Source organism: Orcinus orca, chromosome 19, assembly GCF_937001465.1.
Source record: "Orcinus orca chromosome 19, mOrcOrc1.1, whole genome shotgun sequence".
NCBI lineage: Eukaryota > Metazoa > Chordata > Mammalia > Artiodactyla > Delphinidae > Orcinus > Orcinus orca.
The window spans coordinates 5,993,146-6,011,831 of record NC_064577.1 but is presented as its reverse complement, the minus strand read 5'-3'; the positions used below and the strand labels follow the sequence as shown (position 1 = coordinate 6,011,831).

Sequence of the window (18,686 nt, the reverse complement as noted above, 5' to 3'; positions counted from 1 at the left end):
TACAAATGACCCAGTTTCGTTCCTTTTTATGGCTGAGTAATATTCCGTTGTATATATGTACCACATCTTCTTTATCCATTCGTCTGTCGATGGGCATTTAGGTTGCTTCCATGACGTGGCTGTTGTAAATAGTGCTGCAGTGAACATTGGGGTGCATGACTCTTTTTGAATTATGGCTTTCTCAGGGTATATGCCCAGTAGTGGGATTGCTGAGTCATATGGTAATTCTATTTTTAGTTTTTTAAGGAACCTCCATACTGTTCTCCATAGTGGCTGTATCAATTTACCTTCCCACCAGCAGTGCAAGAGGGTTCCCTTTTCTCCACACCCTCTCCAGCATTTGTTGTTTGTAGATTTTCTGATGATGCCCATTCTAACTGGTGTGAGGTGATACCTCATTGTAGTTTTGATTTGCATTTCTCTAATAATTAGTGATGTTGAGCAGCTTTCCATGTGCTTCTCGGCCATCTGTATGTCCTCTTTGGAGAAATGTCTATTTAGGTCTTCAGCCCATTTTTTAATTGGGTTGTTTGTGTTTTTAATATTGAGCTGCATGAGCTGTTTATATATTTTGGAGATTAATCCTTTGTCCGTTGATTCGTTTGCAAATATTTTTTCCCATTCTGAGGGTTGTCTTTTCATCTTGTTTGTAGTTTCCTTTGCTTTGCAAAAGTTATAAGTTTCATTAGGTCCCATCTGTTTATTTTCATTTCCATTACTGTAGGAGGTGCATCAAAAAAGATCTTGCTGTGATTTTTGTCAAAGAGTGTTCTTCCTATGTTTTCCTCTAAGAGTTTTATAGTGTCTGGTCTTACATTTAGGTCTCTAATCCATTTTGAGTTTATTTTTGTGTATGGTGTTAGAGAGTGTTCTAATTTCATTCTTTTACATGTAGCTGTCCAGTTTTCCCAACACCACTTATTGAAGAGACTGTCTTTTCTCCATTGTATATCCTTGCCTCCTTTGTCATAGATTAGTTGACCGTAGGTGTGTGGGTTTATCTCTGGGCTTTCTATCCTGTTCCATTGATCTATGTTTCTGTTTTTGTGCCAGTGTCATATTGTCTTGATTACTGTAGCTTTGTAGTATAGTCTGAGGTCAGGGAGTCTGATTCCTCCAGCTCCGTTTTTTTCCCTCAAGACTGCTTTGGCTATTTGGGGTCTTTTGTGTCTCCATACAAATTTTAAGATTTTTTGTTCTAGTTCTGTAAAAAGTGCCATTGGTAATTTGATAGGGATTGCATTGAATCTGTAGATTGCTTTGAGTAGTATAGTCATTTTCACAATATTGATTCTTAAAATCCAAGAACATGGTATATCTCTCCATCTGTTGGTATCATCTTTAATTTCTTTCATCAGTGTCTTATAGTTTTCTGCATACAGGTCTTTTGTCTTCCTAGGTAGGTTTATTCCTAGATATTTTATTCTTTTTGTTGTAATGGTAAATGGGAGTGTTTCCTTAATTTCTCTTTCAGATTTTTCATCATTAGTGTATAGGAATGCAAGAGATTTCTGTGCATTAGTTTTGTATCCTGCAACTTTACCAAATTCATTGATTAGCTCTAGTAGTTTTCTGGTGGCATCTTTAGGATTCTTTATGTATAGTATCATGTCATCTGCAAACAGTGACAGTTTTACTTCTTCTAAGGAAATGAAGATTTTTTTTTTAATGGGTGTAGAGTTTTAGTTTTGCAAGATGAAAAAGTTCCAGCGGTTGGTTGAACAACAACGTGAATATGCTTAACACTAATGAACTCTACACTTGAAAATGTTTAAGATGGTAAATTTTATGTTATTTTACCACAATTTAAAAAATTTTAAACAAAGATTAGTTAAAAAGGCAGCGACAGAAAAATAGGTGCAGTGTGTTTCCATTGTATATTTTAGAGAAAGGATATATACACATGTAATGCTTGTATGTGTACACTGTATCTCTGAAAAGATATCCCAAGAAACTAGCATAGTGACTACTTCTGGGAATGGGGTTGTAGAGAACTAGGAGGTGTGGGGGACAATGATGGGAGGAAAATAAATACTCTCTGACACCTTCTGAATCTTGTTTACCACGTACTTATTGAAATAATGTTTTTTGCTAAGTTCACAGATACAGACAACAGGTTGGTAGTTGCCAGAGGCAGGGAGTGGGCAGGATGGGTGAGGGAGTCAAAAGGTGCAAACTTCTAAAATAGATAAGTCATGGGAATGTAATTTTTTAAAAAGAAAGAAAAGAAAGAATGGTTTTAAATGTGTAACTTGGGGTTAGGGACTGCGGAGAGTTTTCTCAGCTGGGTCATCCTTAGGCTATGAAATTGCTTTGTTCAATCCAGTTACACATAAGTGTCAGGATAAATAAGATCTACTTCTCGTCTTGACCTTTAAAGGTTAAAAGCTTTTAGTCGGAAAGTAGTCATCAGGCTTTAGGGTACACATGTATTTTATTGTTTGATGTCCAAAGTATATTTTCAAAGTCTCTAGTTCTTTAAGAACAACTGCAGGGACTTCCCTGGTGGCGCAGTGGTTAAGAATCCGCCTGCCAATGCAGGGGACATGGGTTTGAGCCCTGGTCCGGGAAGATCCCACATGCTGCAGAGCAACTAAGCCGCGCCGCAACTACTGAGCCTGCACTCTAGAGCCCATGAGCCACAACTACTGAGCCCACGTGCTGCAGCTACTGAAACCTGTGTGCCTAGAGCCTGTGCTCCGCAACAAGAGAAGGCACCGCAATGAGAAGCCCGCACACCACAACGAAGAGTAGCCCCTGCTCTCCACAACTAGAGAAAGCCCGCACACAGCAATGAAGACCCAAGGCAGTCAAAAGAAAGAGAAAAGAAGGAACAACTGTGATTCTTCACTTAATTAGAACCCCTAAAAGAGTTGGGGGGAGAAAAGATGCAGGAAAAAAGGAAAGATAGAAATGTAATAATAGTTAATTTTTCTACTTCTTAAAATCACATAAGCTGTAACAAAAATAGAATAAAAGAGACAACAGTAGGAATAGGTTTTGACTTTTTTGGGATTATTTTTTAAGACTTCTGCTTGCAAATTGTTAGGTAACTGCGCAAGTTAGATTTTAACACTCTTCAAAACATCCTCCGTAGTACATGATGCTTTACGTCATAAGTTCCATATAAAGATTGCAACATTTTATTACAATAATTGTTGCTCAGAAGCTGTTCTGGATTGAAACTTCTTGTTATATACGGATGTGTTTTCCTAACCAATCTTAGCCCCTGTTTTTCTCCAAATGATACTTGACCAAAGGGGCATATTTCCACAGAGCCATATTAGATATCTATTAGATAATCATTTATTTTTTTTCTTAATTACATGCTAAATTATATTAATAGAGTTCCTAAGCATTCATTCTTAGAATAAACCCTTTATAATGTCAACGAAAATAATCAATAAACAGTCTATAATAGGAATAAAAAAGAGTTTTATTTGAACCAAACTGAGGACTATAGCCCAAGAGACAGCCTCTCAAATAACCCTGGGGAGCTGCTCTGGAGGAGCATGGTTTTCAACACAGTTTTATATCTTGTCAGAACAAAGAACATCAGACAGGTCAGAGATATATTTCTTCAAGGTTTTAAAAAAAAAAACCAGATCAGCATATACACAGCAAATCAATATGACCTTGGCACCTGGGAAGGAACTGTTATCATCGAAGGAGTACCAGCATTGGCGTCGCAGGAAGGGAGGCATTTAATCTTTATTATTTTTTTTATTATTATTTTTTTTTCTGTACGCGGGCCTCTCACTGTTGTGGCCTCTCCTTTTGCGGAGCACAGGCTCCGGACACGCAGGCTCAGCGGCCATGGCTCACGGGCCCAGCCGCTCCACGGCATGTGGGATCCTCCTGGACCGGGGCACGAACCCGTATCCACTGCATCGGCAGGCAGACTCTCAACCACTGCGCCACCAGGGAAGCCCTTAATCTTTATTTTTAACACGGACATTCCTTACTTCTGGTAAAAGCACCTTTTTTTTAAGTGATTAAAGCGTATGTACAATGTATGTTTGATAGGCCACAAAAGGCTTATAAAATTAGCATAAAATTCAAGTTCAATCATGTACAAGCTAGAATGACTTCCCCATAACTCAATATGTGAAAGTTCCTTCTATGAATAGTCATAAGCAAGACAGTTCAATCTGCAGAACCCAGAAACAACTCAGGAATTGGAATTACCAAGTACCTCAGAAAGCAGAGGAAAGAAATCGAAATATTCTTTGTCTTCCTTTAGGATTCTTAGGATTTAATTTAGAATTAAATACGTTGGTTGCAAGTAAATACTTGTTCCAGGAACCAATTATTTTTAATGCTACCAGCACACTTAAATTGATACCTTGTATCTTAATGAATTGAATTTCAATTAATAAGTATGCAGTAGGGCTTCCCTGGTGGCGCAGTGGTTGAGAGTCCGCCTGCTGATGCAGGGGACACGGGTTCGTGCCCCAGTCTGGGAAGATCCCACGTGCCGCGGAGTGGCTGGGCCCGTGAGCCATGGCCGCTGAGGCTGTGCCGCAACGGGAGAGGCCACAGCAGTGAGAGGCCCGCATACCGCAAAAAAAAAAAAAAAAAAAGTATGCAGTGAAGTCTTAAAATAACTTTAGGAATGCAAGTGTCATTATAGGACCTCTTTTTTTAATTGAAATATAGTTGATACAATATTATATTAGCTTCAGATGTACAGCGTAGTGATTCAGTATTTTATAGATTATACTCCCTTTAAAGTTATTACAAAATAATGGCTATAATTTCCCTATGTTGCACAGTATATCCTTGTTGCTTATCTACTTTATACATAGTAGTTTGTATCTCTTAATCCCATACCCCTATCTTTCTCCTCCTCCTTCCCTTCCTCCACTGGTATCTACTAGTTTGTTTTCTATATCTGTGAGTCTGTTTCTGTTTTGTTATATACATTTGTTTTATTTTTTAGACTCCACATATAAGTGATTACATACCATATTTGTCTTTCTCTGTATGACTTGTTTTACTAAGCATAATACACTCCAGGTCTATCCATGTTGTTGCAAATGGCAGAATTTCATTCTTTTTTATGGCTGAGTAATATTCCATTTTATATAAAAGAACCTCTTTCTTTTTTTTTTTTTTGCGGTACGCGGGCCTCTCACTGTTGTGGCCTTTCCTGCTGCGGAGCACAGGCTCCGGATGCGCAGGCCCAGCGGCCATGGCTCACGGGCCCAGCCGCTCTGCGGCACGCGGGATCCTCCCGGACCGGGGCACGAACCCACATCCCCTGCATCGGCAGGCGGACTCTCAACCACTGTGCCACCAGGGAAGCCCGAACCTCTTTCTTGAAAGGTCATTTTGAAAGAGCTCATGTAAACATGTTGATGTATATACAAGAATGAAAACTTAAAAATCTTAACTAGTATAATTTGGATTAATTAATGTGTACGTTTTTCAGTTTGTGTACACCTTGACAGTGACAAGCCATTTTTGATATGCTTAATATTATCTATGTTATTTTGTTGTGATATGGGAATTTGGGAGAATTGAAAGCAGCTTTGATCTCTACCTTATTCCTTCAGGTATTTTGTTTGTTATTTATTAAGGCTTTAGCTTTTGTAATATTAGAAGTATTCACATATTTTGTAGACTGACTTTTTCTTTTTGAAAAGACAGAGTAAATATTCTTATTTTTTCCTCCTCCAAAATGCAAGGGAGTAAGGAATAAAGAGACTTTGCGTTTGCAGGACCTAAAAATGATTTTAAATATTTAGTTGTTTCTGTTTATTTTCTGAAAGAGGAAGAGGGAGGAGAAATGGAATATGAGACTGGGTTGTAAGGACAGAAACCAAAAGTAGGTAAAGGATCAGGGTAGGGAAAAGGTAAGAAGGAAATTAACCAGGAGAAGGCAGTTAGGAGAAGTAGGAACTCTGAACTTTACTTTGTTTATTTGCACTCTAAAACTCAGTCTCTGCAGGTATTCTGGGAGTTGAATGAAACACAGTCTCAGTTTTGAAAATACAAAATATGAGTCAACCGTGAGAGCAATAAAGTAGTTGTATATGATTAAGTTTCAGCCACCGGTAGTGAGACATTTTTTGTTTAATAGCTTTATTGAGATGTAATTGATAAACAAAAATCTTGACGTAGTTAATGCATACAGTTTGATGAGTTTGGACAAATGCGTACACCCATGAAACCATCATTAAAATCAAGGTAATAAACATAATCTATTACCTCCAAAAGTTTCCTTGTGCCCCTTAGGGGTTTTGTTGGTTTTTTGTTTTGCGGTAAGAACATTTAACATGAGATCTACCCTCTTAACAAAGAATTTTAATGCACGGTATTGTTAACAGTAGGCCCCATGTTGTACAGCAGATCTCTAAAACGTAATCATTTGCATAACTGAAACTTTATGCCCTTTGAACAACTCCCCTTTTCCTCCTTCCCCTCAAACCCCTGGCAACCACCATTCTACTCTGTGCTACTGTGAGTTGGATTATTTTAGATACCTCAAATAAGTGGAATCATGCATATTTGTCCTTCTGTGACTGGCATATTTCGCTGATCATAATGTCCTCCAGGCTCATCCATGTTGTCACATACGGCAGGATTTCCTCCTTTTTTAAGGCTGAATAATATCCCATTGTAGGTATATACCACATTTTCTTTACCCATCTGTCAATAGACATTTGGGTTGTTTCCATATCTTGGTTATTGTGAATAATGCTGCAGTGCACATGGGAGTGCAGATGTCTCTTCGAGATCCTGATTTCAATTCCTTTGGATTTATACCCAGAAGTGGATTTGGTGGATCATGTGGTAGTGTGAAGTTTTGATGACATAAGTTTATATATCTCTATGTAGGAGTAACTCAGTTTCCAGCAGCTGTTACCCAAAACATTTGAAGGAACTTAATGGGTCAGAGTTGGAGCTTTTTCTCTTCTCTTTTTTGTGTTGCTGTTAGTCATAAGGGAAAAATACTCTTGTATTACCAGCTCATTGTTTCACTCCTTTGTCTCATTTTTCTTATCTGTCTTCTAGACAGATTTTGAAAAAGAGATTGGAGAGTGGAAGAAATGTTTTAAATTGTTTTCTGGCATCTGTCAGTAGGACTTGGGTAGGGCATGTTTTTTGGCTCTTCTTATAAACACTTGTTAGCAGAGGGCTAACGAGGCCAGGCTAGTAGTTAGATCCCTTAATCATGTGCTATGTTACATTCTAAAGCCTGTCTCCAAACAGTCATCAAATATATACCTTTGAATATGAGGGTAAGTGAACACAAACCTACCCCATTCTGGAAAAAGTCCAGAGTACATACTCTGAAGGTTTAGTAGCACCATCTTTACAGAAAAAGGACATCCCATTGCCCAATTTGGAAACCACGGAAAATGCTTCTGCTACTCAAATATTCCTCAGTTTTCCTAACCAATCATCGTGTTGTTTATTCTCTTCAAAACAGCCGTTACTAATCAGAATTGCACCTTCTCACCTATGGGCTAACACTGACACTGTGATTTCTGCTGGCCTTTTCCCTTATGCTTATGGCCCTGTTATCTGGATCTCTGAAATGATCTTGTTTGTATTACAGAGCTCTCATTTGGAAGACAGTGAATCCGCAGCATTACTTTGCTGTGAACGTGAAGAATCAGAAATCTTTAGTGATTCCAATGTACGTAGGTATTTGTCTTTATACAGCCTTTGGTGATTCAAGTGAGAGCTTTTTGAGTAAATTTGGCTCTTAAATGCATCTGAGATAATGCCTATTATTTTATCTATTTGGCCTCACTCATCCAAATAGCCTGGGAAGGCAAATAAGTGACTTGGAATGAGTGTATGTATAAATATATGGTATATTTGTATGTGTAATAATCTCCATTCAAAGCATATCTCTCAAAGTAGATAAATGTTGCACCCTGAAACCTTGAGTCTCCTTCACTAAGGAATATGATTGTTTTTGTGGGTTTTTCACATTTTTTTTTATGGTCTTTTCCCTGTGACAACTGCTTGGTATTGGTGCTGCCACTGGACCTTTATTCCCCACATACAAAGACCTAACATATCCTGGCTGTTGATAATGTTAAGCCAAAGAAATGTTATAAATCCTAGACTATAGAGTCATCCAGATCATCTCAAACGTAGAACCATCTCACTACATTTCATGAGGTGTTATAAATTGTATTGATCTCATCTGACCCCCGGCAGAGTTGCTTAATTATTGCAAATTACCCACAGAATCAGGCTGAAGTTAGAGAATGACTTAAATTAACTACGTATCGCTTCCAGTAGGATAACTGCCTTTGCTAGCCATGGCTAAAACTAGGTTCTACAAACCTTGATGATAAAATCTGAGTTCTGTCTATTCCAGAAGGCTTATTGTGCATAGTAGGTATTCTATAAATATCGCTGAAGTTTCATCAATGGAAACTCTCTCTCGAATGAAGCTGTGCCTCTCAAGTATATCACCATAGTACTGCCTGCTTTTAAACTGTCTTTACTTCACCTTCATGGCGCAGTGAAGGTGATCACTATTTTAAGACCTCATTCAACCGTTATGTTGATTTATCTGGTTGCACTTCATTCAGCACTGACGAAGCGTCTGAAATGGCATGAAGTCAGTTATTGTGACTCACTAATAGCTGGAGTGGTGCTCACTTCCCTAGTACTTGAAAACATTAACTGACGAATTCATATGAACACTCATTATCAACATTTTGCAGATGACGCACTGAGGGTGGAAATGTTATATTCTTTGCCCAACGTTGTGTGATAATCAGGGGCAGCGCTGACATCAGGTCTCAGCTGACAGCCATCAGTGAGCTCATTATCAGCAGGCAGCATGACATCAGATCTCAGCTGACAGCCATCAGTGAGCTCATTATCAGCAGCCAGCATCTTCAGTGATGGAATGTGTACCAGTCTCCTTATATATAGTGCCTTACAAGATTTATCCTGTTCAGTCTGCAGTGGAGTCTTCTAGACTTGGACTGGCTTATTGTTTTGGCTGATTTTGTCTTACAGAGGTCAGTGCATGGCAGTCCACGTAAAGAATATTTTTATGAAGTTGGACACGTGGGGAAAAGACTCTAGTTTTAATAGTTTTCTCTCTTAGAAAAAATTAGATGGGTATATATATTTGCAGATTACTCAGGATTGCTTGATTTTATCGCCAGAACTTTCATTCATTTAAGTCAGGTTTGTTGTCTTTTCTTCTTCAAGAGGCAAAAGCGGTTACATGTACTTGGCTGGCTTTACCTGTAAAGGTACTGGATCTTCATCCTGTTTTGTGTGCTCAAGAAGTGTTTCCCATACTTTTTATTTCTTTTCTCACCTTCCCATTCCCACCCCCACATCGAAGGAGATTGAAAAGCTCCTTCCCAATTTGAAGACTTAAACTTGAAAACCAAAGTTTTTGCAGAGCAAACTGACTGAAATGCCACTTCAAATTTTTTTCAAAGGAAGTGGTACGGAATCTTGATAACTATTTGAAATAGACGTTAACTGTTGTTATGAAGAGTAGAAGATAAAGAACTTTTTCAATAAACCTTGGAATAACAGAAATGTGAACTTTGGTTAGCTATATTCATTCCTTCCCTTATGCACGCACTCATTCATTCACCAAGCATTGATTGACTCTCATGTACAAATTACCAGGCCCAAGGCATTGGGGGTTAGGCCTAAAATATCAAATCGACCCTAAGAGCAAACATCCAGCTATAAGGTAAAAAAGGTCTGAGGCTCTAATGTAAAACATGGTGACTGTAGTTAACATTGTATTTTATAATTGAAATTGCTAAAAGAGCAGAACTTAAATGTTTTCACCAAAAAAAAAAAAAGATAAATATATGAGGTGACTGACGTGTTAGTTAACCAGTTGGGGGAATCATTTCCCAATGTATTCATATATCAAATCGCCATAATGTACACTTTAAATATCTTACAATTTTACTTGTCAGTTTTACCCCAATAAAGCTGAAATTAAAATTACTCTAGGAGAATGTATAATCTACTCTTCAACAGATTAGTTTTATGGATATTCACGGAAATGCAGTACATGGGGAGGAGAGAAGAAATCTGTGGGTGAGTGGAAAGAAATTTGGCTGGAGGCAAAGAAGGGATGGCTCTCTCTGGAAGAGGGCTGGCTGCCTTACATCTCCTGGGGCTTTCCCGGAAGAGAGGAGAGGAATGTAGAGAGACCTCCGCCCCTTCTCTAGTCCCACTCATCCTCTAGGGAACCAGATAAAGGGTAGAAGCAGAAGAAGCTATTTGCTCCCTCTGCTATGCACAGGGTTGTTGGAGGCCTCCATAATGGGAAGAGGGACTGCCTGCCCTAGAGCAGGGTGACCGTGTGACTGGAAGAGGTCACAGAGGAAGAAGACACTGGCCCTAGCTCAGGAGTTTCACTTTGTCTCCAGATAAGAAAGAATGTGGGCAGTGACTAGAGCAGGTTCCGTTACTAGTGGCTGCAGCAGCTACTGAGACTCCTGAGGGTTCTCTTCAAATTTCCCATCCCCATACCTACTGCTATCCTGCCTTAAAGGAGAAAGAGCTCAGCCTGAGCTGGGATTCCCATTATGGTGATTGTGGGGTTCAGCTAGAAACAACTGGATTCATTACCGTCGTAGGGTTATTTCTTCCCTAGCCTGTAGGTCAGGGAAATGCTTGTTGTGTTATTTTGTCTCCTAAGAATACAACTTAATTCTTTCTCTCCTTTCTTTGTTCTTCTGACCCCACCCCTACCCTACCAAGCAGGAAGAGGGATGGATATAGGTGGTCATACCATTTTTATGGTCTATTTCGCTCCTTTGCTTGGATATTATATCCTTGTAGGGAATGCATTTTCCCTCTGTGCGATCAAAACAGATTTTATGTTTGAATAGCCCAGTGAAAGGGAAAGGTATTAGCCTTCTGTTATTAAAAAAAAGTAAAAAGGGAAAGCTACCCTCTAGAATTGAATGTGAAGAGGGCAGATGAAAAGAAAGGAAAATCTAAAATGTAGAAACTATTTGGTTTAGAATACTTTACATTTTTAAACTTTAGGTTTGCATTCTCTTCTAGGTCAGGACAGATGTCTCAGAATAGATGGCAACTTCAGCGGAGGTTTTCATCTGTAGTGGGGTAGGAGAATGGCTTTGGGAGAGAAAGAATATATGACGTGGCTAATACTAAGTTCAAGATGAAGGATTTAAGAATTTTTAAAAGTTACTAGCATTAAGATAAGCCCTGGTTCAAATGAGTAGCCAACCTATGGATTGAAGATAGAAGGAGCTTTAATCTTCAAGATTCTTTGGAGGCATCCTGTTTTTCTTGTGTGTTTTAAGTTTTAGAATATGGTGTATGGAATGATCAAAACAATGAATGATTTGTTGGCTTAGAAAGTAAAGCTACACTTAGAAGGGGAGAACCGCTGTTGTCAGGAAATCTACTTTTGTAAATCTCTAGAGATTGTAAGCACAAGCAAGATGCTTGTGGATGAACCTACAGATACAATGATAACCAACTGGTTGGATGGAAGGTGGTGATGGTATGTGGGCCAACGAGCATGTGCATCTGGTCATTTCTGTTGATTTGTATTTACCCTCTTCCTTTCAGCTCTCTCTCTCCCTTTCAGCTCTCTGTACTGTGTTTTTTATTTCTTTTTTCAGACTCACTTGCAGAGACACCATTTCACTAGCCAATGCACACAAATGTAAAAAGAATTTAAAAAGGAAAATTCGTTGCTAAGGAGATGTGGTTTTTATTACGAGTTTCAAATGGCCATTTAGCCAACAGCGAACAGCTGTCAGACCAGAGTTCAGGATGATTTGAATTGTTTCTGCCTCACCTCTGCTGCATAGTAAAGAGATTGCTGATTAGGGCACCTGGTCAGAAAAGAGGTTAAAAGTGTTGCTAGTGGCAGAAACATAGTTTTACCATGAACAGTATTCCTATTTTTTCCTTTGGAGGGAGTCTGATCCAAATGGTAACGCTGGTAGAAAGCCTCCTATGATGTTAAAATTATTTTTCTTTATTCCAGAATAAAGCATAGCTCGACTATTTTATCCTAGAATAACAAATGAGAAACAGTTTTCAACTTTTCTTTTTTTGAAGTCTTACCCTCTTAAGCAATTTATTTGAAGAGAAATGAGGTTTGTAGTAATCTTGGGTACAAAGTCTACTTTAAAAATTAGCTTTATAATTTAACTCAGTGGCTCTCATCATGGCTGCACGTTAGAATCACCTGGTGACTTTTTAAAATAATTTAATAACAGGGTCTCACCTCAGTCCAGTTAAACCAGGATCTCTGTGAGTGGGACCCAGGTATTAGTATTTTTTAAATGCTCGCAGGATTATTCTAATGTGAATCAAGGGTTCAGAACCACTGTTTTATCTCTAGCTATGCTAATTTTTTTTGCCTCCAAATCAGAGCTCCAATCTGCAACATTTGTAACATCTGTTTACATGAAGAGAGAATAAAATATGAGATTGATTAGAATAATGAGTTGACTGTATGCATGTACTTCCTCAGGTACAATGCAATTAACTTTTATTCAGTGAAATTCCTTGGCTAGGCTTCTGTTAAAAGAGGAGCAACATACTGAAATTAGGTAAGTCAAATCCTCAGTAAACCTGTGTCAATGAAGAATAAAGTTTTCCATGAGGTTATTAAGACTTACACTTCCTGTGTCAACACTGCTAGGAGCTGGCATAGAAAAGAATCAAAGAGCACTTTTATACTTTGTGTATTATAACTTTATTAAAATAAAATATACACACAGAAAAGTGCACTTATTTTGTACTTTTATTTATATCGTAAATTTTCACAAACTGAAGTTTTCACAAACACACATCAAGAAACTGTGTAACCTGGACCTAGATCAAGAAATGGAATATTACTACTCCCCTCCACCAGTTCCCCCTTCCTCCAACACCCCCTCCTTGCTTCCTTCCAGTCACTACTCACCCTCTGGCTATCACCTCCCAGAGATAACTACTCTCCTGACTTCTTGACCATATGATTTTGATGTGGGCATGAGGCTATGCCCTTTAGATGACCTCTCTGACCTCCAGAATCAGGGGTCAGCATCATGTAATATTTAAAGAGCTCAGGTTCAAGGTTCCAACAGCCTGAGTCAAAGTCCCAGCTCATAGTAAGTCACACTGGCTGTGTGACTCCACTTCTCTAAGCCTTACTTGCCCCATCTGTAAAACAGGTGTAACAACAGGACCTGTCTCATAGAGTTGTTAGAATTAAATGAGATAATTTATGGGTCTGGCACATTACCTGTGCTGAGAGCAGAGGCAGATATAGTATTCCCTGATGTCATCATGTCTTCAGCAGAGTCAGGACAACGCCACTATGGTCCGTGGGCACAATTTAGTTCATAGTCTAGCTCTGGAGGGAAGGAGGAGGAAAAAGTGGGCATCCTGACCGTCTTTCCTTTTCCTCACCATCCTTGATTTGGCCTGTGACATGACTAACTTGTGGCAACTTCTAAAATATGTTATTTAAATTCATAAAGTGATTACTGAAAGGCCAGAAACGTCTTCTTATGCATCTATATATTTGCCACAGCACCTAGCACAATGATTTACAAGTTGCACGTCGTGTCGTGCCTTGGATAAAGGAATCTGAAAATGATGCTTCCTGCACATCTTGCTTTCCTGTGCTGGATTTGTATTGGTCTGATTTCTGTTCCTTTTGACCAGAGACATATTTTTGAGACATCTAGCACAAGAACATACAGAATGTAGCAGTTAAACAATTGCAGGCAGAAACCAAGAACTTGGCCTAATTTATAAAATCAACAAAATAAAAGCTCTAACTAGCTGAGTTATTCTGCTTCCATGATCTGAGGTCAGGCCTGCTCAGGTATATTTTCCCCTTATTTTGGTTTAGGAGAACAAGCAAAACAGGAGATGGCAGGACTTGTAGGCTTTTCATTAATAAAATTGTACAGACTTTTTTTAAAGATTATAGTTTGGAAACAATTTATCCTTTGGAAGGTTAGCAAGATAATTTATTGAGCACTTACTATTTGCCAGATGTGTTAAGTGATTTTCATACAATTTAGTCTTAAATCCAAGTCTTTGAGGTTAAGTACTTTTAGTATTTCCCATTTAAAGCTGAGGAAACAGAGACTTGCCTAACGTATGTGACAGTGCTGATATTGAGAGCCAAGTCTGCCTGACACTCCCTGCTTGAGCCCTTAACCTTATGCTGGATTGCCTTTACCCTTGAACAGAATATTGTTATTCTCATGCGAGGAGATCAGGAGCAAATGGAATAGTGGGTCTCAGCTCCGGCTTTGCAGCAGAATAATCTGTGGAGCTTTTCAAAAATATAGACACTCAAATGTCACTTTAGGAAGTTCCTAATTCAGTGGGTCTTGGATGAGCTCAACATTTTTATTCTTTACAAAGCTCCATAGGTGTTTCTTCGTGCAGCCAGAGTTAAGAATAGTGGTTCATAGAAGTTCCCTAGAGAGGAATTATAAGATTACAGATTTGGGGGCATTTGAAGACTGAATTTGGAATATTGTAGAGACACATCGTTGTTAGAAGTGTAGAGAAGGAGGAGGTAGCTTAATAACAATCAAGTTTCATGTTTCAGGAGGTAAGATAGTGTTTATCACTGGAAATTGGATATATCACTGGGGTATTTTATAGAAGGATTGACTCTCCATTCTTTCTATGCATTTCTAGAGTGCTGCCACTTTTGTGCTCAAGCAGTCTTTCTCAACCCTAGTTTGCTCTCCCAGGTAATCTGTTTTCCCAGTGCTGGGGGTGAAGTCCTGGTGAAGTTGCGATTTCAGAGCTGTTAGGCAAGAACTGCTAACCTTGGAGAGAGCAGTGGATGGCCCTGATTAAGACAGATGCTGTGGGAGAGTTGTAAACTTAACAAATTCTTAATCTCAGTGGATCCTGTCTTCTGAGTTCCTCCTGATGCCTTTTGTTTATGTTTTTGTAATCTCAGTGTGCTTTGGCAGTAGGGAAGGGGTAGTAATTCTTCCTTTCACTTTACAATTAAGAAAGTTGAGTTATAATTTCAAAGGCCATGACTTTCTGAGAACTATAAATGAAATAATGGCTAACATTTGTTGAGCACTAACCATGTGCCTGGCTCTATCCTAAACATTTTTACATTCATTATCTCATATTACATCTCTGATGTGAGTAGTGTTATTTATCCCTGTTTTAGAGATAAGAAAACTGAGCTCATTTATTCTACAATTCCTTGAGTCTACTCTCTGGCAGTCACCGTGCTGGGAAATGAGTATCCAGTGATGAACAAGTCAGACCCTATACTTATGGAACTTACAGTCCATTGGGGAAGACACATAATAAAAAACAAATAAGAATTCAGTTACAAAATGTGATAGTGCTATGAAAAATACAAATGGGGAATAATAATAAAGAATAACAAGGCAGAATTGCCATTTAGATAAAGGATAATCAAGAAGAGCCTCTCTAACGTGGTGATATTTTAGCTCAAGATAGTTAAAGAGTTTGCTTAGCATCACATCTAGTAAGTGGTGAAATTCAAGTCTGATTCCTAAAGCTCTACTCACCATGCATGCTGCCTGTTAGACATGTGCTTGGAATCCACCCCAGGTTTGTGACTCTCCTCTCTGGTCTGACCAGCATTCATACCGTGACATTGTACCAGATTTCCAGAAGGGCATCATAAAGAAAGAAATTATAACAGTTTTTTATCTTTTTAAAAAAAGATAATTTTTTAAAAAGAAACTTGCTTCCTAAAATGCTTCTTTAAAAAGAGCACTAGGAGGCAGCATAGAGAAGGGAGAGCAAACAGGGTGGCAAATAGTATATGAATTTCAGCAAATGATGGAGAGACACAAAGAAGCTGAAAATCTCTGCTGTAAATGCGCTAGGTACATTTGCATGAAGAAATGCCCTCTTCACATGTATGGGCTGGGGTGGATGTTCCACTTTGGATCAACATCCTATTTCCTGTCCTTACTTGAACTTAGTTTGAAGGCCCTGATTTAGGAACCAAGCAGAAGACTGCTCATGGAAGATGCTAAGAAGTGTTAGATGGTGCCTAGACCCTCAAGGTGCTTGGAAAGAATGTAGGAGGAAGGGGAACTGCTCTTGGGAAGGGAAAGGACAGAGAGGAACAGTGAAATACAGTCTTGAATTTAAATGCTGCAGTCTTCTTCTGACTCTATTGCAATGCTTGATGTGCCAAGTTACTGTCTTAGAGTTTTCCAACAGAGGCCTCTGCATTGCCCTTTGCTCCGGAAGAATTTGTTCACTTGCTCTTTTTCCTCCCAGGAAATAACAACAATTCTTTTTTTTTTAATTTTTTTTTTTAATAGGCAAAGGATCTGAATAGACACTTCTCCAAAGAAGACTTTTTTTTTTTTTTAAATTTTTGGCTGCATTGGTCTTTGTTGCTGTGCGCGGGCTTTCTCTAGTTGCGGTGAGCGGGGGCCACTCTTCGTTGCGGTGTGCAGTCTTCTCATTGCGGTGGCTTCTCTTGTTGCGGAGCACAGGGTCTAGGCACACAGGCTTCAGTAGTTGCAGCGTGTGGGCTCAGTAGTTGTGGCACAAGGGCTTAGCTGCTCTGCGGCATGTGGGATCTTCCCGGACCAGGGCTCGAACCCATGTCCCCTGCATTGGCAGGCGGATTCTTAACCACTGTGCCACCAGGGAAGTCCCAATAACAACAATTCTTAGGCTGGTCAGAGTCTGTAGAAGTGTGATGCAAATTGTTAGATTCTGGATTATAAGCCTAACTGTTTAGATGTAAAGAGTGCCTAGTGTAAATTTCTGCTTGGAAAAGATTTGTGTGTGATATTCATATATACATCTTACTTGATGATTGTATTGGTGAAGATTATAAATTGACTCGATCCTTGCAATCTTGACAGTTTAGTCAAAAGTTATAATAGTGTTCAAAGTCTTTGACCCAGAAATCTAATTCTTGAAAATTTCCTCTGAGGAAATTTTTTAAAAGAAAAGTATATGTACTAACATATTAGTGAATATGTTTAATAATAGGAGAGAGGAGATGGTTAAGTAAACTATGGTAATATTAACTCAATGAAGCCATTAAAATGAAAAACATGAAAACTATTGATATATAGTTCTATGAGAAATTATATATGAAATGTTAAGTGAAAAAGTAAATAAATGGAAAAATTAAGTTGCATCTCTACCTAAGTCTTATGACAAAATAAATAACAGATAGATCAGAGAATTAAATTTTAAAAAATTGATATTACAAGTTAGAACATACAGGAGAAACTTTTTTTATAATCTTGGAGCAGGAAAGCCCTTTTAAAAATAATGACACAAAACTCAGAAATCATAAAAGAAAACATTGATGAATTCAAATAAAGTCAAAAATTCTACATTAAAAGATCCTGTAAACAAAGTCAAAGACAAACAACATGTTGGGAGAAAGATTTTCAACACATGACAAAGATCTAATTTCTAAAATACCTAATGTGTTCTATAATTTTTTTAAAGCTCAGAAACATAATAGACCGATGTGCAAAAGAAATTAACAGACTTTCACAGAAAAAGATATACAAATGGCTCTTCAACATATGAAAAGATATTTAATAGTTCTCATAACCAATACCATTTTTTACCTCTCAGATTGGCAAAGATCAAAAAAGTTTGATAATTGCATTGTGTTGGCAGGATCACAGGGGAAGCAGCTTTGCTATTTATTGTTGGTGGGGTGAATGCCCATAATATTTGCTCCAGAAATTTCACTAGTAAAAACTTATCCACCAGAAATATTCCTATATGTGTAAAAATTCATATAGTCAGAGATATTCATTGCAACATCATTTGTAATAGAAAAAAATTAGAAATATCCTAGATGTCCATCAAAGGGTTTCCGTATGAACCAATATGAAATTATCTCCTATTGTGAAAAGACAACACCAAGGGCTTCCCTGGTGGCGCAGTGGTTGAGAGTCCACCTGCTGATGCAGGGGACATGGGTTCGTGCCCCGGTCCGGGAGGATCCCACATGCCACGGGGCGGCTAGGCCCATGAGCCATGGCCGCTGAGCCTGCACGTCCGGAGCCTGTGCTCCGCACCACAGTGAGAGGCTACCACAGTGAGAGGCCCGCGTACCACAAAAAACAACAACAACAACAAAAAACACCAAGACAACACCACCAAGATGCAAAGCAGTGTGTGTATCATTTGTGTAAAACAAACAAAAAACCCAAAAACAAAATAGCAGATGGAAAAGAATATGTTTAGGTCCTTAAAAACACTTAGACTGTATCTGGTAATATACATAAAAATTAAAAAGAGCAATTGCCTTTAAGGAGAAGAACTTGTTGGCTGGGAAGCAGATGTAAGGTAGAGACTGATTATTTAATATATATCATAGTGTCCTTTTTTAAATTAAAAAAAAATTTTATTGCAGTATATTGACATAGAATATTAGTTTGAGGTGTACAACATAGTGATTCAATATTTTTATACATTCTGCACTATACAAAGTTATACTGACTGTATTCCCTGTGCTGTACATTATATTCCCATGACTTATTTTATAACTGGCAGTTTGTACCTTTTAATCCTCTTCACCTATTCCACCCCTCTCCCAACTCTTCTCCCCTCTGGCAACCACTAGTTTGTTCTCTGTATCTGTGAGTCTGTTTCTGTTTTGTTATATTTATTCATGTGCTTTGTTTTTCAGAGTCCATATGTAAGTGAAATCACATGGTATTTGT

At 38.4% G+C, this 18,686-nt stretch overlaps 1 protein-coding gene across 4 annotated transcripts in view; it reads left to right on the top strand.

The window, feature by feature from the left end:
• SSH2 (slingshot protein phosphatase 2) overlaps positions 1-18,686 on the top strand; it is a 247,359-nt gene that overhangs the window by 55,583 nt on the left and 173,090 nt on the right. For 3 of the 4 annotated variants that reach the window (XR_007473354.1, XM_049701725.1, XM_033423318.2), the window contains exon 2: positions 7,568-7,648. The exons of the other annotated variant lie outside the window; for it this stretch is intronic. Coding sequence is in view for 2 of the 3 variants with exons in the window: in XM_049701725.1 (XP_049557682.1) it covers positions 7,568-7,648 (81 nt within the window). In the remaining variant the exon portion in view is untranslated. The remainder of the gene's footprint in view (positions 1-7,567; positions 7,649-18,686) is intronic. 4 annotated transcript variants of the gene reach the window in all.